The 23,675-nt window shown below is 39.1% G+C and overlaps 1 protein-coding gene across 1 annotated transcript in view; it reads right to left on the reverse strand.

Annotated features, from left to right (window-relative positions):
* Positions 1-23,675, reverse strand: part of PIWIL4 (piwi like RNA-mediated gene silencing 4) — a 68,149-nt gene that overhangs the window by 8,586 nt on the left and 35,888 nt on the right. Inside the window, exons 10-17 of the mRNA XM_069079921.1 lie at positions 21,146-21,263; positions 19,142-19,253; positions 15,143-15,327; positions 11,290-11,362; positions 8,682-8,882; positions 7,584-7,687; positions 1,584-1,654; positions 271-424 (exon numbers count right to left, since the gene is read on the reverse strand). Coding sequence (XP_068936022.1) covers positions 271-424; positions 1,584-1,654; positions 7,584-7,687; positions 8,682-8,882; positions 11,290-11,362; positions 15,143-15,327; positions 19,142-19,253; positions 21,146-21,263 — 1,018 coding nt within the window. The remainder of the gene's footprint in view (positions 1-270; positions 425-1,583; positions 1,655-7,583; positions 7,688-8,681; positions 8,883-11,289; positions 11,363-15,142; positions 15,328-19,141; positions 19,254-21,145; positions 21,264-23,675) is intronic.

Below are 23,675 nucleotides of genomic sequence, written 5' to 3' on the forward strand. Positions count from 1 at the left end.
CACACACACACACACACACACACACACACACACACACACACACACACACCTGAATCCACTATACAGCCAAAACCAGAGCAAGGGCGTCTAATCAAAATAGGACCTCAGTACTGCCAAGGGATGGGCACAAAGACACAGCTTCCAAATGGCTGCTTATCAAACAGATATAATTTCAACATTTCATACCAACATCAAAAAAGTCCCTCTATCATGGGACACTAAATTTGCTATAATTTTGAGGTAAGGAAAGGAAAGATAACAGTTAATTACCTGTAACTAGAACTGGAATCTCTGAGACTGCTCAGCAGTTGTGGAACCTCATAATCCACAATTGTCTGGAGCTGACCATCCCCAACACCATCACGATATACGATGATGCGTGCTGGAAGGCAATGATTATATCTGTACCACTTGTTGAGTGCCCCTGTGAAAGACAAGCTCAATCAGAGAAGTATGAGTTGCCAAGTTTTCATTCTTATAAGCTAATGAAGAAAATATTCCCATTTTTTCCTTTTTTTTTGTAAATAATGATAATGATAGCTAACACTCACACAGTGCTTCCCGTATGCCAGACACTGTGCTAAGCACTTTACAATTACTAGATAATTTGATCCTTATAACACTGTTCCAACTACCTTTCCAATTCCAATTCCATGGTTATGCCTAATTCTAACCTTTTCCCCAGAAATCCCTGTCCCCAAACCCCCATGGCTGCTACTCTCAATTCCCAAAACCTGCCTATGTCTATGCCAGTGGAGTGTTAGTCTTGAATAATTTTGGACCAGCCCTCCAGGTTAGTTATTTTGAGGGGCTGGCAATGGCTGCTCCTGTGCCTTCAACACATTTACCTGATACCACCAGAACCGACTAACTGTCTCACATGCTGGGACAAGTGAAGAGATCAGCTTGAATGACTTAACCATGGTGACCTGGCCACCTGCTTCCTTGGTGTTCCCCATACTGACACTGGGTGACTAAGTGCCCATAACTTTAAAATGGGGCTACCTACCTCACAGGATCAAATAAGATAGCATCTGTAAAGTGTTTAGCACAGTGCCTGGCACATAGTAGGTGCTATAAATGCTTATCCCCCTCCCCCTCCCCACACATAGTAGGAGCTTAATAAATGTTTATTGACTATTTGCTTTCTCCTTCTAGAGACTTATCTATTTGTCTATTTCCAATTTTGTCAATTTATATATTTAATATTTCTGTAGCTATTCATGCATTTCTCTTAAAAGTTCAAACTGATTAGCAATAAAGCTATATGTACTAGTCAAGATAATTTGTTTTATGTCTTTTACATTCATTCTCTCATTTCTAACATTGGCCATTCAAGGTTTCCTTTTTCTTTTAAAAATTAAATTAGGAATTATTTATGAAGTGATTAACTTTCTTTTAAAAAAAATCAACTCTTGGCTTTATCAAGTGTTTAAAATGTCATCTTGTTTTCTGCCTTATTAATTTCTCCCCTGATTTTAATGATTTCTTCCCCTTGTACTTTCCTTTGGTTTTCATTTTGTGTTATTTCTAAGTTCTATAGATTAGATAGCTACTGAATGTCCCTGTGCATACTTTAGTACCTTTCATGCAAACTTTCAAGCAATCTGCAATATCAGTATTGGTGTTCTGAAGGATGCAGCGGGAAAACCATCTTTAAAAAAAGACATAAGAGAGAAAGCAAAGCTCAAGAAGTCAGTCTGCAACATTTAAAACTTTTTCAAGCCTAATAATTCAGTTTTTACTCTCCAATTCATTGCTCCTCCTTTTTATTCTACCCAGATTTAGCCTGAAACCAGGAAAGAAACAATCACTGATTACTTTAGGGCAAGGGCCCTAAAGGAGAGATGAAACATGCACTGCACTTCCCTTCTATCTTTTGCAGGGGGAGAAACTGCACGTGTTAAATACTGAATATGCTTCCTGCCTCAGTTTATATGTTAGTTTTGCTGAACTGCTTTTTCTTCCTCTTTCTTCTTTAGAAGAAAATGACTCTCCCAGTAAAGAAGGGGAAGAAACACAATGAGAAAAAGATGACATAAGAGCAGAAGTTATCAGTAAAAAAATTTTTTAAATCAAATAGCATAGGTTAGATTAATATAATTTCTCTATCCCTACTAACATTTGATGTCTGTCCAGTTTGGCTAACAAATATCATCGTGGCAAAGGGTGAATCCCTCTTGTCACCCACAGAGCTGACAAAAAAACAAAAGAAATGCTATATGAGCAATATCTAGTTAGATCCATATTGTCCAACTGAGAAATATATTCCTTATAAAAAGTTTTTCTCACATTCAATGTTTTGCACACAAACAGTGTTTAATCAGTATCTCCTGATGTGAATTACTTAAGGGCAGTGACTACCTGTAATGTTAATGGAATATAAGTTTTTCCCAGTCCATTAATAGGCCTCACATGGAGATCATTAAGGGAAGCTTGCAGAGGGGAGGCTTGTTTATAGGAAAGCTTTCACACCTTTTGTTAATTTTTAAGTAGGCACTGATTCACAAGGGTTGTGATGCCCTCTGGCTCTAAAAAGGGTATATACATATACGTGTACACACACACACACACACACACACACACACACACACACACACACACGCTGAGATTAGCACTTTGCTTTGGGGTTCATTGGAAGAGTGTTCTTGTGATTTAACTGGATGAGATTCTGGGTAGCCGTTAAGGAGCCCCTGGCTCTGAAAAACCCTTGGTCAGATGGATCTTTCTGTTGCTCTGTGCTAATTTCTCAGACAGTTAGAAGCCCTGCCTATTGGTTTTTATTTCTCTGCTTGTACTGCTTGTATTTTCTCAACTTTCTTTGGATTTTCTCTGAAGTTCAGTTGCTGATTATCCCCCGAACTAATAAATGCAATTAAAAAAGATTGTTGACTCCTTAAACAACTATCTTTCCTAGTAAAGCAGAGCTAAGACCCTATGCTCGCAGACATCCTGGGTATGCCGGTGTGGTTGTCACAACACTACCTTACTTTTGTATTCCCTGCATTTGGCACAAAATAGAGCAGCAAGATGGCACAGGAGATACAGTGCCAGGAGTGACATCAAAAAGACTCATCTTCCTGGGTTCAAATCCAAGCTCGGATATTTATTAGCTGTGTAACCATGAGTAAGTCACTTAACCCTATTTGCCTCAGTTTCCTCATCTGTAAAATGAGCTGGAGAAGGAAATGATGAACTACTCCAGTATCTTTGCCAAGAAAACTCCAAATGAGGTCACAAAAAATTGGTCACTACCAAAACAACTCAACAAGTTGCTTAATAAAAGCTTGTTGGGGCGGCTAGGTGGAGAAGTGAATACAGCACTGACCCTGGAGTCAGGAGGACCTGAGTTCAAATCTGGCCTCAGACACTTAACACAAAAACTAGCTGTGTGACCTTGGGCAAGTCACTTAACCCCAATTGCCCTCTGAAAAGCAAAAAAAAAAAAAAGAAAAGCTTGTTGACTGACTGATCTATTGAAGAAAGGGAACTAATACACAGAGAAATCAAAATCCTGCTCCCAAAACTGTTCAAAGCACAAACTGATGCTTCCATGGATCAGTCCTCAGGAAATATTTTCTATACCATGTGTTCCTTTTGTGTTCCCTACTATGAATCTGATAAATTCACCTGGATTTCAGAGACAAGCTCACTTTCTACTGTAATCGATTAGCTAATTGCCTCAGACACAAGATTTACTGACAACGAAGGAGGTAAACTATCCAGAGGATCCTATAAGAAGGTCTTTCAAGAGTTTCATGTCTAGAGAAGTGATGCATTCAATTGAGCAACACAGAGTTCTTAATGACAGAAGAACTTTCTCATAGCCAGTTCATGACTACACTTATCTTATAAACCATCCATCTTCTATAAGAGCACCTACTGTGTGAAATGCACTATTCTAGATACAGGGAATCCAATGGAATAACTCAGGCTCTATCCTCAAGGGAATTAAAGGGGGAAGGTAAGTACAAAAACCACAGGTTAAGAAAGCTTGCTGCAATTTTTATTCAGTTATAAGTTGAACCAAGTGTCTTCTAAGGTTCCTTCCAACTCCAATTCAGTGACTTTCAGAACAAACATGGAGGAAGAAAAGTAGAGGACATAGATGAATAAGTGGGAAGCAGAGGCAATGATAAAAAGCGTCAGTGAAGGAATGGAGAAGAACATCATCATCTTCATCTGTTTCAAAGTCACTACGGCCAGAGCTGATCATCTGCCTCTGGGTGCTGAGCTAAGCTGATCCCTCAACCACAGACATTCTTCTAGACTACTGCTAGGTTCAAACTTCAGACTTTCCAGGACAGGCCCTGCCTGACCTCATGCTGTGCTGGCACATAGCCTTGGAGAATGTAGGGTAACCTCCAAACTGCATCAGAAAAGATGTTATGATAAAATAATAAAGGTGGTTTATATTTATCTAGTACTTTAGTTACAAATTATAACCCTCACAAAAACTATGGGGGCAAGGAGTACAATTTATTATTGTCCCCTTTCCAAATAAGGAAACTGAGACTAAGAGAGACTGAGTCCATGGTGAAAAGGTTAGTGAATGACAAGAAGAGAAGCCTTGAGCCAAGCTCTTCTGATACAAATGCAATGTTCTTTCCTGTCAGGAAGCACCACGGTGCAAACCCCAGAAGCTGAGCCAGCCTCTTTTTGTTTTTTTATCTTCCTTTTTAAAATGTTTTTGTTTCCTTGATCATGATAATCTCTCGTTTATAAAATATTCCAAACTAAGGAAAGAGACCCAGCCTGGATCCACCATGATAAGGAGCTACAGGAGGGCTTTAGTGGAGGAGACATCAGTTCCTTTTTAATTGAGGTCATGGATGGTAGAAATTGTGCACTTATTCATTAGCACTTTGAAATTAGATTATTAAAAGTGCACAAGTTGAGAGTAAAACTCAGACTTCTAATCATAAAATACAAATGAATTCCTATTCAGTGATACAAATTAAAAATTGTACTTTAAGTACAGAATCAGGGCTAGAAGGTATCTTGGAGGTCATTTAAGTCCAAAAGTTCCATTTTAAAGTAGTGAGGCACAGTCAATCAATAAACAGTTATTAAGTGCCTACTATGTGCCAGCACAGCTAGGTCACAGAAGGGATAAAGTACTGGGCTTAGGGTCAGGAAGACTCATCTTCCTGAGTTCAAATACAGCCTCAGACACTTACTAACAAGTCACTTGACCCTGTTTGCCTCAGTTTCCTTATCTGTAAAATGAGCTGGAGAAGGAAATGGCAAACCCCTCAGGTATCTTTGACAAGAAAACCCTAAATAAGGTCATGAGAGTCAGATACAACTGAACAACAACTACGTGCTAAATGTAATGCTAAATTTAGCACAGGCACTGTGCTAAATGCTGAGGTTACAAAAAAAGAGTCCCTGTCCTGAAGGAATTCACAATGTAATGGCAGAGAAAACAAGCAAACAAATATATTCAAGCAATTTATGTATAGGATAAACAGGAAATAATTAAGAGAAGGAAGGCATTAGAACTATGAGATGTTGGGAAAGGCTTCCTGTAGAAGCTAGAGAAGCTAGGGAAGTCAGTAAGTGGAGATGATTAGGGAGGATATGCCAGAACTGCCTGAGAAAATACCTGGAGCCAAAAGATGCAGTGTTTTGTTTGTAGACCATCAAGGAGGCCAGTCATGAGATCAAAAGCCACATGTCAGAGAATAAGGTATAAGAAAACTAGAGGGGGTGGCTAGGTGGAGCAGTGAGTAAAGCGCCGGCCCGGAGTCAGGAGTACCCGAGTTCGGTTCCGGCCTCAGACACTTAACACCCACACTCACACACACACACACACACACACACACACAAAAACTAGCCATGTAACCTTGGGCAAGTTACTTAACCCCAATTGCCCCACAAAAGGCAAAAATAAATAAATAAATAAATGAATGAATGAATGAATAAATAAATAAATAAAAAGAAATCGGAGGTACTTTAAAAAAAAAAAAAGAAAACTAGAGGTAGGGGCAGCTAGGTGGCACAGTGAATAGAGCACTGGCCCTGGAGTCAGGAGGACCAGAGTTCAAATGCGGCCTCAGACATATAACACTTACTAGCCATGTGACCTTGGGCAAGTCACTTAACCCCAATAGCCCTGCCTTGCCCCCTGCAAAAAGAAAAAAATATATATAAAAAAAAGAAAACTAGAGGGCAGCTAGGTGGCACAGTAGATAAGAGCACCAGCCCTGGACTCAGGAGAACCTGAGTTCAAATCCAGCCTCATACACTTACTAGCTGTATGACCCCAGGCAAGTTACTTAACCCCAACTGCCTCCAACTGAAAAAGAAGACTAGAGAGTATCAAGGAGGAAAGACTAATCATTAGGATCAAAGGCTACAGTGAGGCAGAGGAAGGTAAATACTGAGAAAAAGTCACTGGATTTGGCACGGTGGATAGAGAGCTGAACTTGAAGTCAGGATTCAAACAAACTGGGTTCAAAGTTGGTCTCTGACACTAGGTGTGTGACCAAGGGTGACTCACATGACCTTTCTGCCTCGGTATCCTCATCTGAAATGAGGACGATAATTGTACCTACCTTAGAGGGTTCTTATGAGGCTCAAAGGGGATGGTGTATGTAGAGTACTGGGCAAACCTCAAAGCCTGGTAAAAACAGTAGGTATTATGGTTAATCTGTGGAAATCAGGAAAATCTCAGGTAGGGGATGATATTTAAGTTAAACTCTAAAGGAAATTAAGAGGCAAAGGTGAGAAAAGAGAGCATTGCAGGTAGAGGGGTGGCCTATGCAGAGGCAAAGAGATGAAAGATGAAATCTCCCACGTGTGGAAAGAAGGCCACTCCAGCTGAGGCACAGAGTACCAGCATACAAGGCAGGCCATGTACCCAACTCCCTCACTTTATATATGAGAAAACTGAGTCCAAGGGTACTCGGGTAATCTATCAGCATATAGATCCAGGTCCTCTATTTCTTAAGTCCCCTTCCACTTTTCCCTAATAAATGTGAGTTGAACATCGTAATGAGATTTTCATCAAGGTTACTGAGATTCCACTAAAAGGATTAGAATTCAACATAAAAATACTGTCTTCCTGAATGAAAATTCCCTCTACCAATGCAGATTGGAAAATCCTCTATAACATATGTTTATTTAGAGCTGCTTGGGGGCACTAATGTGCCTTATGTGACTTACCCAGTGTCACCAAGTCAGTATGTTGTTAGAGATAGTGTATTTGAATATTAGTCTTGACGACTCAGAGGCTGGCTAATCCTTTATCTACTATGTTACCTTGTTTCTAAAATAACTATTAAATAACAAATATAAGGGGAAGGTACACATCAGGTTAGTTAAGAAATCTGAAAAGAGAGTGATCCTTCAAGTTGGGAGGGCAGGTGGGTTTTAGCCAAGAGGTGAACCCATAAAGGGGTAAGAGAGAGAAAAGGGAAGAATTTCAACAGGTGAACAAAGGGACTCAAAACCATATCTTAATAGTACAGCTTCCAGTTAAAAGTTTAAAACATTGCTTAAAAGGTATTTATTTTCCCACAAATAAGAACTTGACAGTAATTGAATAAGTACTCAGGAGGTTTTATTTTAAAATGTACCTGGTAATTCTGGAATTGCTGCTGGCTACAAATCCAACTGCTGAATGTCCCCTGACGCATGCTTCTCTGCTGACATCAATCCCAACCACCATAAGTGACTTGAGCTGTGAAATTTCATTTTTCACAATTTGATAATGCGGCAAAGCAGTATCTGAGGGCAATTCTCTCAAACAGGATTTACTTTAAGGAAAATAATTTTTCCAACCAATAAGTGATAGGAAGAAATAAAGGTATTGGGGATATCAGGGTCAAATGTATTGTTCAATAAGAAACAGAAAAGATCTAAGCAGAAAAACAACAATGTGCCTAAAGGGTAATAAGGAAGGAATCCAAAATATCTATTAAGCAACCAAAACTTTTTAAGTACTAGGCTTGTGGCAGACACTAGAGATACAAAGACAAAATTAAGCAAGGAAGGAAGAGGGAGAGAGTTAAGGGAGGAAGGGAAGAGAGATGAGAAGAGAGGGAGCAGAGAGAGAGAGAGAGAGAGAGAGAGAGAGAGAGAGAGAACAAACCCAGGATATGTCTCTTTTGAGTGGCACTGCACACATATAGGAAGAATCTGGGATTTCACCGACTCGTGAACTTTCCAAAGCAAAAGACAACCTTTCTAAAACTTAGATAAATTCTGAAGACAAGTGACTTGTTCAGGGTCATCTAGCTAGTTGGTGTTGAAAGTGGGATTCAAATGTAGACCCAACTCTAAGCCCAGCACACGAACCACTTTGTCACTCTGGGATTGACCAGTGGCTAAAGGTTATGTGACAACATCCTCCACCATAATCCCTTCCTTGCCCCTGAACTAAAGGGATCTGTCTATTGCTCTTCTACCTCTTGGGGGAGAGCTGACTTCAGAATCAGGAAAACCTGTGTTCAAGTCCTCCCTCTAACACATACTCACTGTATGACCTGGGCAAATGACTTAACCTCTTAGTGTCTGAGACAAACTCTCTGACATTAATCAATGTTGGACACCTCATAAAGCTGTATGATTGACTTTCTGACTGATCTGTATAAAACAGTCAAATGATTTCTGGGATGATGGAGAATTTTCTCCTACTGAGCCTCAAAGTAAATGCCATAAGCAGATTCCCTCACCGGTATCTCTACTGCCCACAACTCTCCTCCAAGTTTACAGACCACCTGCATCGCAATCTTCGTGGCAATGCTCATCATCATTCCTTGCCGGCTCAGGGTTCGAGCCAGAACACATTGGCTTGGGACTGGATGATCCAGACTCAAAAACCTTTTAACTGAATCATAGCAGTCCTTTTGATTTGAAGAAAGGACACACATCACCTAAAAAGAAGCAACAGGAAACAAAGTCAAATGATTATTTATGCTTCAAAGTATCATTGTTTTTTTTTTACCTGCTGCAGTCTTATTCCCATTACTATGACATATTCTTAATATCTTACAACAGAGGTTCCTGACCATTTTTTTTTTTGGTCACTGATCCCCATGGCAGTCTGGTGAAATCTATTGAGCCATTCTCAGAATAATGTTTTTTAAGTACATAAGATATAAAGGAAACAGATTAAATTGAAATACAGTTATCAAAATATTTTTAAAACAAGTTCACACCCACCAAAATTAAGCATAATCCTGAATGAAAAAAAATGGACATCTGATCAACTGTCAGATTTTCAAGACTTTGTTAAAAAAAAAAACTTGAACGTAATAGAAGATTTGACATATGAAAGCCGAGAGAAATATAATGTATATAGCAAAGACTGATTATAAACGATTCAATAAGGACAGACCATTTACTTTTTATATATGTAAAATGTAAAACATATGTCTAAGGTTCTTATTAATAATCAAATAGCTCGGGGTGGCTAGGTGGCGCAGTGAATAGAGCACCAGTCCTGGAGTCATGAGGACCTGAGTTCAAATCCGGCCTCGGACACTTAACACACAAACTAGCCCTGTGACCTTGGGCAAGTCATTTAACCCCAACTGCCCTCCAAAAAGAAAAAAAAATCAGATAGCTCATAAGAAAGATTGGAGTAAACCCAAGTAGCAGGGAGAGAGGGGGGAAAAAAAGAACAAAATTTAAAAGTGCACAGCAGAGACCAGAAGAAAACTTACAAGGAAACAAAGAAAAGGCAGACAGCTCTCCATACAATGTGTAGTATTTATCATACAGGCTTTCTTGAAATGAAAACTTATTACATATTTTGAATCCTCTCTTATGTTCTACTATGCACATGACATGCTTTCTTACTTTGCATTTAATTTCCAATATTTAAGTTTATGATATGTTTTTGTTTCTTTTCTCTATTCTGTATTTGTGTTCTGGTATTTGAGTTTAAAATGAAAATTAAATTAAAACAAAACAAAAAGTTCACAAACCCCAGATTAAGAACTCCTGCTCTAAATAAAGATAGAGCCATCTTTCACATTACAGTCATTTTGATAATATTTGTAATATGCAAACCTTAAAGCTCTATATAAATGCTAGCTATTATGTAGCTTTTTATGTCATGGACCCCTTGAACAATCTGTTAAAACCTGTGGACTCCTCAGAATAACTCTTTTAAATTAATAAAAACACACAGGGTTATAAATGAAACCAATTATATTGAAATGCAGTTGTCAAGTTATTTTTTTAAAAAGTTCACAGATTCCAGGTTACAAATCTCTGTGATATCCTTCAAACATCTTGCCCTCATTCCTTGTCCTGCCCTTCCCCCTCCAAAAAGAAAGAAAAAAAGAACACTGACCACAGTTCAAGTCCCAGCTTGGTCACTAACTATGACTCCTTTGGCAATTTCCCTCTCTGGGCCTCAGTTTCTCCCCTATACAAATTAAGGTGCTAGACAAGATAGCCTTTAAGGGACCCTTCCAGCTGTGACATTCCTTGATTCTATTTGTTGTTGTTGTGGAGTCATTTCAGTTGTATCCAACTCTTTGTGACCCCATTTGGGGTTATCTTGGCAAACATAATGGAATGGTTTGTCATTTCCTTCTTCAGATCATTTTCAGATGAAGAAATTGAGGCAAACAGGGTTAAGTGACTTGCCCAGGGTCACACAGCTAATAAGTTTCTGAGGCCAGATCTGAACTCAGGTCTTATTATCTACCAATATTTGAAGATGGTGGTGAGTAGAGGGAGAAGAAGCAGGTAGAAGGTGGGAAGAATGATATTCCAGTTTGCCCGGTACTTTTAAGCCCAGGCCCTACTTCAGAGCAAGCCTAAACCATGTGGAAGTACACCTTCCTGGTCCTTCCCGGCCATCTGACTCGTCTTCCTTCCTCTTCTCCCCATCCATCCCTAGCCTTGGGGGAATGAAATGACTTCATTGACTCCCCTTCTCTGTATCTGCAAATCCATTAACCTTCATCAGGTAGCAAAGTTTTTAAAATGCAAAATATGGAACACTCTGTATGCAAATGTCAATATCTAAATATTATGTTTAAAAAAAAAGGCAATTAGAGTGATGGCTGGAGAATCCAACCAGGATTGATATTTTAGGAAATAGACAATTTTTCAGACTAGGACCTAAGCTGTAGCTTCCAGCTTGTCCATTGTGTTGTTCAGAGTATCTGGAACTATTGGCTGATCAATGACAACAGACACAGGTAGGTGTGGGAATGAATATGTATGCTGAAATTCTCTCTTTCAGACAAGATATTGAGATAGTAAGAAAGTATAAGAAATATGAAAAATAATAAATAATTTTTAAAATCAGCTTTTACATACCAATTGTACATCAGGATTTACATGCTGCTGTATAGCCCGTATAAATGCCACTGTGTTTTCTTGTACTTTTATGCTACAAAAAAAAATTGAATATTTAAAATCTATAATTTTCTATACATTACACAGTGGTTTGTCATATGGCATTAGAAATACTACATGTGGATTTTCCCAAAAAGTAAAAATGTTTAGTGAAAAAAAATATTTTACTTGAAGCAAATTAAAACTGTTCAAGTGTAAAGTGTGGGTACTTTCCCTAGTAGACTTGCTTAATATGTTCAATAATCATGTTTTAAATTTTTTTTTTAATTCAGTGACTTGTTAGGGAGAGTATCAAGGAAACTCTTAGTCAAATGGAGATTTACCTGGAAGGCCTCGGAAGTCCCTGCCAACCTGGAGATTCTGTGTTTCTAAGGAAGCAGAATGTCTTTGGTTTTAAGGATTTTTATTACTGCCATTTTGTTGTTGGTGTTTCATCATTTCAGTCATGTCTGACTCTCCATGACACCGTTTGGAGTTTTCTTGGCAAAGATACTAGAGTGGTTTGCTATTTCCTTCTCTAGTTCAATTTACAGATGAGGAAACTAAGGCAAACTGGGTTAAGTGACTTGCCCAGGGTCACACAGCTAGCATTTGAAACCAAATTTGAACTCAAGAAGATGAGTCTTTTTGACTCAAGGCTTGGAACTCTATCCACTGCATCATCTGGATGCCCACTGTTGCTATTATTTAGCAACTTTAAAATGAAGCTGAGGCAGAACTTTTGAATCATAAGCATTTATATAATTAATGGTCTGAAGCAAAGTCTCTGGTAAAATTGGGATTTAAGAAAAAATCTGGAAAACGTTCTCTCCCACTGTATCTATGCAGATAAATTTCTGAATGAAGTTAATTAAAATCTAATTCCTATCCTCTACTTCATTTAATACCAGTCAAAGGATCTCCTCTTTTTCCATAACAGCAACCTGTAACAACATAGGAATCTTTTATATATATATATATATATAACTGCCTCTTCTGGGTAGTTGACTCAACTCTCCCCTCCAGTTTAATCAAATCAATCAATCAATCAATCCACCAGCAAGCATTTATAACATCACCAAGACTATGTACTTAGCATTAAGCTCAGTGTCATGGGGTGCTAATACATAAAACATGATTCCTGCACCACAAGGAGCTTTGGAAGAAGCCAAATGGTCCAGGGGAAAGTATCCTGGATTATAGAGTCAAGGATGTTGATATGAATCCTGACTCTGCCACTTAATGTCTGTGTGACTGTCATCAAATCTACCTTTTGGGGACTCAGTTTCCTCATCTGCAAAATGAGGCACTTGGACTAGAAGATCTCTCCGGTCTTCTCTAGTTTAAAATCAAGGGTCCTACTTTAGTTTCCTGCAGAAGTTGGTTGTGTCTATATGCTTATATCATGGAGTCATTTTAAATCTGAGGCGCCTTTTAAGAATAAGCCTCCAGGTGGCAGGACTAGTATGTCCTGATTTCTTGTGGTAGGTGAGCTTGGTCTGCGGCAAATGCAAAACTTTAATTTCTTTATCATGTCCAATTCCATGACAGGCAAGTAAACTTAACCCCTAATTGAAAATCATCACCCTAGTCTTTTTAAAAGGAGATGATGCATAACAATCAAAAGGGAAACAAAAAATCTCCCCAGGAGGAGAAGCCAGTCATTAATGATAAAGCTACAAGCAAGAAAAAGCTCCACTATAGATTCTTCTTAACTTTTCATGGACTTATTCTCCAATACGTATATTACACAGAGCCTATGCATTCTGTCCTGTATGCCTGAATCTGCTCCTATCATTATTCTATTTTTCTACAGAACAGGGAAAGTAGATAAGAGAAAATGAAACTCAAGCCAGGCAATCTGCCAACATCTCTAGAAATAAACTTTATAGGGATGGCTAGGTGGCACAATGAATAGAGCACCAGCCCTGGAGTCAGGAAAACCTGAGTTCAAATACAGTGTCAGACACTTGACACACGTACTAGCCGTGTGACCTTGGGCAAGTCACTTGACCCAAATTGCCCTGACCTCCAAAAAGCAAAACAAATCAAAACAAAAACCTCTACAGCAAAAAAGTTTTAACAATTAACTAAAATAAGGCTTTAGGATCATCTGAGTTTATTAAGATGCCTTATTCTGTTGTACCAAAATTCATTATTAACGAAGTTCAATTTTGCGTTCTGAGTATGGTTTACTCTACTAAAATAACTCTAGAGAACACTGGTTAGATTGAAAGATGGGAAAGATGGAAACAGTTATAGTATGCGCAAAGAGTGATAACCAGGGCATTTGGGAATATGGTTTCTGGTCCCTGTTCCTCCATTAATAGTTACCTTGGGAAAGTCACTTTTCCTCTACAGGCCCTTTTAATCAGCTCCACAATGAGAAGGTTGTAACAGATAATCTCTAAGTTTCCTTTTAATTCTGTCATTCTTTGATTATAAAGGCATAAAATTTAACTACCATCTTGGAGTAGTTCCAGAGTGTTGTACCAAGGTGAAATCCCACAGGGAATATTTTTCTCAGTTCTGACATGACATTTTAGGAAAGACATTGACAAAATGAAGTAAGGCATGGGTACAGTTCTTCAAATCATGCAAGAAGAGAGCCAGTTTAAGAAACCAGAGATGATTAAACTAGAGAAGAGAAAACTTAGGTCAGACATAATACTTGTCTTCACATTTCTGAAGAACCATCATGACAAAAAAAAGAATTCATCTTGTTCTGTTCAGAGCAACGAGTAGAAGCAACAGAAAAGCAAATTTTAGCCAGCTAAGGGAAAACTTCCTAACAACTAGAGGTTCTCTCAGATGAAATGAGCTTCCTCAGGAAGGTTGTAAGCTCCCAATCACCGCTGGTATTCAAGCAGAACCTGGACAATCACTTGTCAAGAGTGTGGCAGGAGAATTCCGATTTAGTTACATGCTTTCTCTAAGGTCCCTCCCAGCTCTTTGAGGTATAAAAGTCCTCTAAGACTCTACAGTCTTACAGCCACCCCATTCTACCTCTGAAAACATATCATCTTCATCAGAGTAGAGGTGGGGAAGGAAGGTGGGGAAGGGAGAGAAAAAAGATTAAATAAAGAATCTCACAGTTCCTGCTTCTCTTCATAAGCACATCAAATGTCAGTAAAGTGAAAAGCACATACCTATTTATACAAAGAAAAGAAACAATTCCAGTAAGTAGTAGGAAACTCTATACTACAGGAGGAGAATTCTTGGTTTATAGATCTAGAGCTGAAGGGACTTTAGAAATGACTAGATTCAAACCCTTTGTTTTAGAGATGGGAAAACAGAAGCCCAGAGGGGCAGTGACTTACCCAGGGTTACACAAACACAAAGCAGCAGAGTCAGGCTTCAAAACCAAGTCTCCTAACCATAGTACCTTTTCTATTATGTAAAAGTTTGGGTCGGAAATTCTCTTTTCCTTTTAAATTAAATTTGAACTCAGTCTTATAAGCCCAAAGAAGCATCTTTGTGTAACTGTTCTTTTATTACTGCTAAATTTCAAAAATAACTGATTTGAAAAGCTTATGAAAATACTTAAACTATTTCAAACACCATTTTTTTAGGAACTGTATGAAAGCAAAGCTTTCTAGAAATATTATAACCTGAAATACGCCATAAGAGAAACTTTTTCTAAATGCTACATGTGGCAAAATCCCTCTCCTGGACTCTCTGTTTACATTAAAGAATATCTTCCAACAAAGAAGTCTTTTACTCATGCTTCAGGGGACATTAAGCTTCTCACTAAACCAAAAAGTGAAATTTATGTCTGAATTTAAAAAAAAAAAAAGCAAAAGAGACCATAGGCTAGTTCTCCAAACAGTCTCACATTTTGGGCTTCTCAACGTGAAATCCCATGGGACCGCTCACTCTTTGCAAGCAACTCTGGAGGCTCTCAGCTGCATTTTCATTTCTGTGGCTACACACAATTAGCCAGTTATTCAAAGGCTGGACTCCTAATATCTTGTAGTTGCGCATGTCCCTCGACCAATCAGCAGCAGACATGGGCTGACACTGAGAAAGAGGAAAACATCATGACTAAAAGAATCCATTTAGAAGGCAGTCACATAAAAGTCACATCTAGAGTGATCCAATGGGATTCTGGTCTTACAAGAAATGTTTGGTAGGGTTCATTCATGGACAACAATGACCACCACAGAAAGCCAGAGAATGGCTAGAAGTCCAAGAGATCTTGGAGGCCATTTATTCTAAATCCTTTGTTTTACCCATATGGAAGCCCAGGTGTAGGGGGAGAATTGACTTCACAGAATTAAGGGATTAGAAGTGACCTCAGAGTTGTCTGACTCAATTTCATGGCCAACGTAAGGACTTTGGGGACCATTTAGTCTAACCCCTTGTTTTGTTTTACTGACAGAGAAACCCAGGTCTAGTGAAGTGAAATGATTTCATGGAATTACAGAATTGGAAAGGACCTCAGAGGTCACCTAGTTCAACTCACTGTTGAACAAGAATCTCTTTCATGAAAACACTGACAAGAGGCCATTCTTCCTCCACTCAAAAATCTTCAGCACAAACTTTTACCTCCTGAGGCAGCCCCAACTAACTCTGGAAAACTCTAACTACTGACAAGTTTTTTCTTACATCAAACTTAAATGTCTTTGTAGCTTCTGTCCACTGTCCCTTACCTCTGATCTCTGGACCCAAGAAGAACAAGTCTTCAACCATAGTAGAGTCTTTCCAGTACTCTAAGACTGCCATCGTGTTCCCCCTGTATCTTTTCTTTTTCAGGCTAAAAAATCATATGGTCAGGGGATTATAGACTTAAAAGTTGGAAGAGACCTTAGACATCACTGAGTCCAGCCTTCATTTTATGGACAGTAAGTGGGAGAATTAGGATTTGAACCAAGGTCCTCTGACAACAAATTCAGAGTTCTCTCCTATGCACTATGCTGCCTCCTCAGTTCCTTCATCTAATTCATATAGGATATGGTCTCCATTCCCCTCACTCATATGGTTGTCTTCCTCTGCACTGGTCTTTTTACTTTGGGCACAGAGACAACATTATAATCTCAAACAGAAAATGCTAACTGTGATTTTCCAGGTTACTTCAACAATATAAAGGATAGTACAGAAGATGGTGGAGGTCAAGATTCTTTTTTCCATGTAGCTTAAGAAGGAGCAGAGGTGACACCAGGATAGAAGAGCTTTCACTCCCTCTTCAAAAAGCCCATGGATTAGAAAGCTAAGAAAACAAGCATTCTGCAGAAGCATCAAAGTCGAGTGTTCCAGGAGCATACAAACAAAGCTAGCCCCTCCACATAAGCCTACTCCCTGGAAAAAGGAGAAAAAAGGACCTCTGTAGGGTCTATATCCCATTTGTGGGTGTGAATCTTTTAATAGTCAAGCAGCACTTTCCTTTAGAAGCTTAAAATAAAAAGAAATGATCAGACTACGGGATCACTGTTGTGCAGCCTTCATCTTTATATTTTATTATCAACTGATCAACTGAAAGATTTAGCTGCTCTGACAGACACAATGATCCAAGACAACTGCAAAGGACTCATGATATGAAAAAATGCTACTGCTAAATTTAAAAAAATGCTGTCTACCTCCTGAGAAAAAAAATGATGAACTCTAAATGCAAACTGAAGCATAGTTTTTTTTAAACTTTATTTTTCTTGCCTTTTTATTTTTTTTTGCAACATGGTTAACATAGAAATATTTTACATGACTTCACATTTCTAATCAGTATCATATTATTTGCCTTTTCAATGGGTGGGGTTGGGGCTGGAGAGAGAGAATTTGTAACTCAAAATTTTTTAAAATGAAGGTTAAAAATAAATAATTTTTAAAAGGATACTTTGTTATCATTAAATACAGTGCCATATATACCATAATATGCAAGTGCTCCAAGATGTGGGATTTTGTGAGCATGGAGAAATTTTTACCATGAGAACTCTATCCAGCAACTAAGATCATAACCATAAAGGGGCATGGCCAGAGAGTGGAAAGAATAATGAGTTAGGGGTCCAGGGAACCTGAGTTCAAATCCTGACTACCACTTACCCCCTATGTGACCTTGCACAAGTTGCATAACCTCTCTGGGCCTCAGTTTCCTCATCTGTAAAGAGTGAATTGGACAAGATGGTGTTTAAGGTCCCTTTCCATCACTAGACCTATGATTCTGGGGAGCTGCTTGAGGTATCCAAAGTTTCAGCGACTGGCCTAAAGTCATATTGCTACTTAATATCAAGTTCAATTCAAATCCAGAACTTCCTTACTTCAAGTCCAGCCTTCTAAACACTAGACCATGCTGTGTCTCACAACAATATAAGGCTTTATTGCTTTATTCACTGCAACCTTTTAAGGTAGGTAATTATAGGAATTACTATCCCCATTTGATATCTAAGGAAACTGAGGCCAGGAGAGGTAAATGCCTTATGTACAATGCCACAGTTTATAACTGGTAAAGACTTGAATTGATTGCCTGACGACATTTTGTACATTCACACTAGTCATGGAATTATTTAGAGTGGCTGGGGGGGGGAATTATTTGTTTTTCTTAAACTACGGAGTAGGCATGTAAGTTCCCAATGACATCAAGAGTATCTACTTTAGGGGCAGCTAGGTGGTACAATGAATACAGCACCAGCCCTGGAGTCAGGAGGCCCTGAGTTCAAATCCAGCCTCAGACACTTGACACTTCCTAGCTGTGTGACCCTGAGCAAGTCACTTAACCCCAACTGCCCTGTATTCAACCCTACAAAAAGACCAAAATATATATCTGCTTTAATTACAGTAAACCGGGAGTAAGGAAGTTTGGCCTCTAATTCCAGGTTTACCACTAATGTTTAATTTTACACAAATAATATCACCTTTCTATGCCTTAGTTTTTTCATTTATAAAATAAGGATACTGGATGAGATGATCTTTAAGATATCTCCTAGCTCTCTAGCTCCTTAGGAACACACATATTGAGAGGGGGTCCAATACTTTCATTTGATAGATGAGGCCCAGATCCAAAGCCAATCAATAGGAAGCCAGGGTTGTGGCTTACCTAGTCCTTCTAGAAGCCTATATTTAAATAGCAGCTAGAAATAACATTTCCTAACAAATCTCAGAGTACACTTTAACACAATGGCATCTACAGCCTCCCACTGAGCACAATGAGGAATTAAATAGTCACCTCAGAGGCAGGCAGGATAGCACAGTGGAACCTGGCGTTGGGAAGATCTGAGTTCAGATATGGTTTCAGACTCTTACTAGCTGTCTGGCCCTGAGCAACCCACTTAACCTTTTTGCCTAAGTTTCCTCAACTATAAAATGGGGATAATAGCACATACTTGCCAGCATTGTTATGAGGATCAACTGAGATAAGTCACTTAATACAATGCCTACCCATAGTAGGAGTTTAATAAATGCTTGTTTCCTTCAAGTCAATTAGCATTTATTAAACACCTACTATATGCCAGTCACTGAGTTAAGTCCTGGGGACACAAAGAAACACAAAAAAAGACCCCCTGCTCTCAAGGACTCCGAGGCTAATGGGGGAGGAAACATGTCAATGGCTGGGTCTAAACAAGGTAAAAACAGGGTAAATCGGAGGCGATCTCAGAGAGAGGCGTCAGCATTACGGGGGAGCAGGGGAGGCTTCTTTGTAGGAGGTGAAATTTTAGAGAGGACCTGAAGGGACCCCGGGACAATGAGGAGAGAAAATGAGGGATGCTCGGACTGAAGAGCGAGCGAGGAAGACTCTAGGGTCACAGAGTTAAGAGGGCAGAGTAATTAAACAGGCTGTGGCCCGTCACTCACACTTGTATGCATAAAAATAGCTCTTTCCAGATGAAAATAAAATGACAACACTCACTATACTGTCCTGCATTAGTATTTTTTCTGAAGGAACTACCCGGCCTGTCAGAGATACTTGGCATCCAAACTGCAGCCCCCAGGTTTCTAGTTCAAAACGAGCCTCCGTGTTTCTGTGGAGAAGAGAATTTGAAGTGAAATTATGACAGCATTCATCTTCCTCAGGGAAAAAAATCAGTAAAAAACAACCCAAACAGTGACAGTAAGCCCCCCCTCCTTATTTGTGTTGGATTTCTCAGACTGCTGCCCATTTTTATCCCTTCACTGCTCCCTTCTACACCCACTACACCAATTCCAAGCTGTTCTATTGAGAGGACAGTAAATGAACAAAACTCCAAATATAGGCCGCTCCCTAGAACACTGTTCCCTTCCCATCTTTTAGTGACATCATACTGGTGTTTATAGGTTATCCAATGACCTGAGTTAATAAAACATTTGATTCCATATGCCAGATATCCAAGACATCATGTGTGTGAGGGTCATTTTCATGAGATTAATTGAGACAAATGATACAAGTAAAGAGCAGCATGGAAATTAGTCAGGAGGACGAACCTCCAAATGTTGTGAGTTAGGAGAGACCAAGAATCTAAAGTCAACTACCATGGGGCCAGGAAGAATGGAGAACAGAAGAGAGGTCAAGCCTAAGCCCCAAGTGGGCAGGAAGATCATAGATCACAGATTTTAGCTGAAGGGAACTCAGACACCACATAGAACAATTCTCTGATTTTATAGATAAAGAAGTGAAGGCCCAGGAAGGTTGAATGATTTGATCAAGGGCAAGGATGTAGTAAGTGTCATAACAAGAATTTGAAATCAAGGTGAAGAATTCATCCCTAAGCAGAGAGGCCAGGGAGGCTTTTCAGAGCATCGGGAAGGTATTAGATTCAGGGTATTAGAAGCCATTCTCATTCTGGGTTAAGGGTATTTATACTTTAAGGGAGGCCTAGAACCCCCAAATGAAGGGTCAATGGCATGTTCCCAGTTTGGATTTATAGGTCATAACCAACCTGTCACTAACAGAATTCTGCAGTTGAGTTCAAGTGTGCCAAGCCAGGGAATGGAGGGGATTAGGACAGCAAGTGGTTAACTGTAGAAACTGAGTGAATCTCATTGACTCTATGATTCAATTCTGGAGCTAAGTTCATTTCTATTCAGTTATGCGTGTAGCCCAACTTCTGTCTTGTAAGAAAACTTTGTTAGATTGTGGGAATTGGAAGAAAACTTTATTGTATTGTTTGAACCTAAGCCTGAGTGGCTGGGAAACTGGACCACCTCTACCTGCCAATTAAAGATCCTTAACCAAGGACCTAGGTTATGTTCATCAGAAACCCAATCAAATCCAAAGACTAATGCAAGGAGTTTTCTCACAATTATATATCTCAAGCAACCCATCTGTCTTATCTGAAAACTGGCCCCATATTGATCAATCAGTTATTGTTCCCATGTTCCCTTGACTGGTTACAGATGTTTGGGGAGAGGGACACCTCTTTCTCTGAAATCAGGGAACTGCCCCTGTTCACTCTCCCCCTCCCAACTCGGAAAGTTCCTAATCTTTCCTCCAATTATTAATAGGATTACCTAATGTTGTATTGTTTCTTTTTAATTAACTGACCTCATCTGAGAAATTGTTTTCAATGTATAAAAGTCTGTCTCCCCCTGTACTGTGTCCAGAATTAAGTTGAGGAAGAGGCCTGATCCTGCTTTGTTGGGCAATTGCTACGCATTGCTTACTAAATCAGTACACTCAGAAGATTGAACCTTTGTTTTCCTTAGTCATTTCATCTTTCATCTATCACATAAAACACTTAGGCATTTGTATTTCTGTTCACGAATATCCACGGCCAACAAAAATGAGGCCTCTCTATTTTTCTACAGAAAAGGTTAACCAGGAAGTATACAAGGTTGTACCCAAGTATTCTGTAAAATGTGAGCTTCTAGAAATTGGATTGTAGATGAGAAAGTAAACAATATATTCCAAGCAAGGTTTTGTATAACAATAAATTACCTCTGAATGTCATCAGCCAGTCTAGACAGTCTCTGCTGCCTGCGAATAGGGTTTAGATGAGTTTCTGCAGCCAGGTCCTTCATCAAGCAGAAATCTGAAGTCACTTTTTTGATCAAGCCTATTAAATTCGAAAAAAACACAAAAAGGAAAATATTTACCATAAACTTTATCACCCCAAGCCCTCACCTCAGTTACAATTTTTGTAGTTTATTGAAATAAGATTGGCTTCATAGCCAATGAGGTAACTGTACAAGAATTCAATACTCAATTGAATTATTAAAAGTCCTTCAAACTTCTAAATCTGATGCATTCATTCATTTAACAAATATTTATTTTGACTACATTTTGGAAATAACTGAAGGGCTGCATAGTGGAAAAGGAATCAGACTTGTTTATTATCTCAGTTCCAGAGAATAAAATAAGGACTGGTGGGTGAAAAGTATGAGGAGGAAGATTTTGACTCAATATAAAGAACTTACTTTAATATAAAGAATTAGCACTATTCAAAAGTAGTGAATTCAGTGAGATAGTCAGACTGGTCAAATAACAGGAAGAAATATATCCCAGTGCCTACAATACAACCCCTGGACTCCATAAAGATCCCAAAAAAATGTACTAGATTGAGTCCTGATCAAGAAATTCAAGTAAAAAATTCACAATGAGTCATTTTTCCAGTCCAAGTCAAAATGGGGAAACAGACAGAGAAGTCTTTGGACACTGGGGATCAGAGTCTGGCCAAAGGTGTGTCTGGCAGAGCATTCTAGCACAAAGGGCCTGAAAGAAGGCCAAGGTTGTATCCAAGGACAAGAAGAAGTCCCAGGGGTACTCTGAGACTGTGAAGAATGCCAGAACAGATGCCAAATGGCAGTCTTGTAGTTCCCTACTCATTTCCAGGTAACAGATCAAGGGCAGTCTTAGAAAGGGACCTGTAACCAGACGTGGCAGATGATGAGTGGTCACAGAATCTAAGTTTTGTACTAAATGAGGAACAAGTTCAGAAGTAACCAGTAGCTATGTGGCTCAAACCCTAGGAACAGAGAAGGGACTTAGTTCTAGCCCCCAGTCCAGGCTGCAAGCTGAAAATAAATAACCAAGAGAAGAATCCCAGACCAAGAGGGAGCCTGCAGTTCTGTCATTCTAAACCTAAAGAGCTTTCCAGTTTCTTGGTAGTGAATTAGTCCAGCAGCAGTCTAACTGGAACTTCCAATCAGGGAAAAATCCACAGGCGTATAACTTAAACCCAAACTTGGGTTAAGAATTTGCAGAGTTCAGACCAGGAAGACATGTGCAAACTTTAGCCTTGATCACACCATTCTGGGAGCAATAAAATCTTATAGGTCTCCAGCCTGAGTTGTAGCTGAGATCCTGTAATAATATAATACAGTAAGACAAGAACAGATGGATCTAAGAGTACAGTGTCTCAGTTCAGATATTATCCCCAGAAATGTGCAGAGCCTAGTCCTAAAACAGATCTCAGGGTTAGGCAATAGACTAGAGGAATGAGCAAAAAAAAAAAAAAAAAGAAAGAAAGAATCCCCCCATAGTTATTATAGAGATAGGGATGTTCAAGATACAAATCCAGAAGAGACTGACTCTGAAACATCTACAAGTAAGGTCTCAAAGAAAAACACAACTTGGGCACAAGTCCAACCAGAATTCCTTAAAGATATAAAACAATAATTTTAAAAAGAGCTAAAAATGATTTTGAAAGCAAAATGGGAGAGTGTGATGGGAATGTAAATTTATGTTGTTGCTATCTTTCTAAGATTGTATTGTACAAGATCTTCCCTGCCACTAGGCTTAAGTGCACCTGGAGCCTGTGGTGGGAGACTTGTTTTTCAGGAGATACTTTGTGATTGGGCAGTGGATCAAGAAGGTTATTACATCCTCTGAGCCAGGAGAACGCTATATAAGCCCTGATGGGAGGCTTTGATTTGGGGCTCACTTTGAGAAGTGTGTGATTTGACCACACAAGACTCTGGGCAGCCGTTGAGAGCCCCCCAGCTTTAAAAAACTCAGATGTTGATGCTTCCCGCTCTGGTAACTGACTAGGTATGGATGTAACGGTTGGACAGCAGGAGGCCTATCTACTTGAAATGTTTGTTTCTCTGTCTTCTTGTAACTTCTGCTTGTAACCTCTGTATACTCTGATGTTCAGGGTACTGACTTTTTCACCTGAACTAGGTAAATGATATGTTTGATTGATTAAAAGCAAGATTGTTAACCCATTTTGAGTTGCTTTCCTTTAGAAAAGCAGATCTAAGAATCTATGTTGGCAGCCACCCTGGGGATTCTAGGGTGCTTGCTGCTACAGAACTAGAGGATAAAATGGGAAAAGAAATGAGAACTATGGAAGAAAGATATGGAAAGAAAACTAACATCCTGGAATAAGAGGTACAAATCTTACCTAAGGAAAAAGCTCCATGAAAATTAGAACTGACCAAAAAGAAGCTAACAACTTCATGAGACATGATAAAATACTAAATCAAAGTCAAAGGATTTTTTTTTAAATAGAAGAAAATGTAAGGAA

Source organism: Petaurus breviceps, unplaced genomic scaffold (genome assembly GCF_028583685.1).
Source record: "Petaurus breviceps papuanus isolate PSGF00001 unplaced genomic scaffold, PetGlider_PUasm1.0 91133, whole genome shotgun sequence".
Classification (NCBI taxonomy): domain Eukaryota; kingdom Metazoa; phylum Chordata; class Mammalia; order Diprotodontia; family Petauridae; genus Petaurus; species Petaurus breviceps.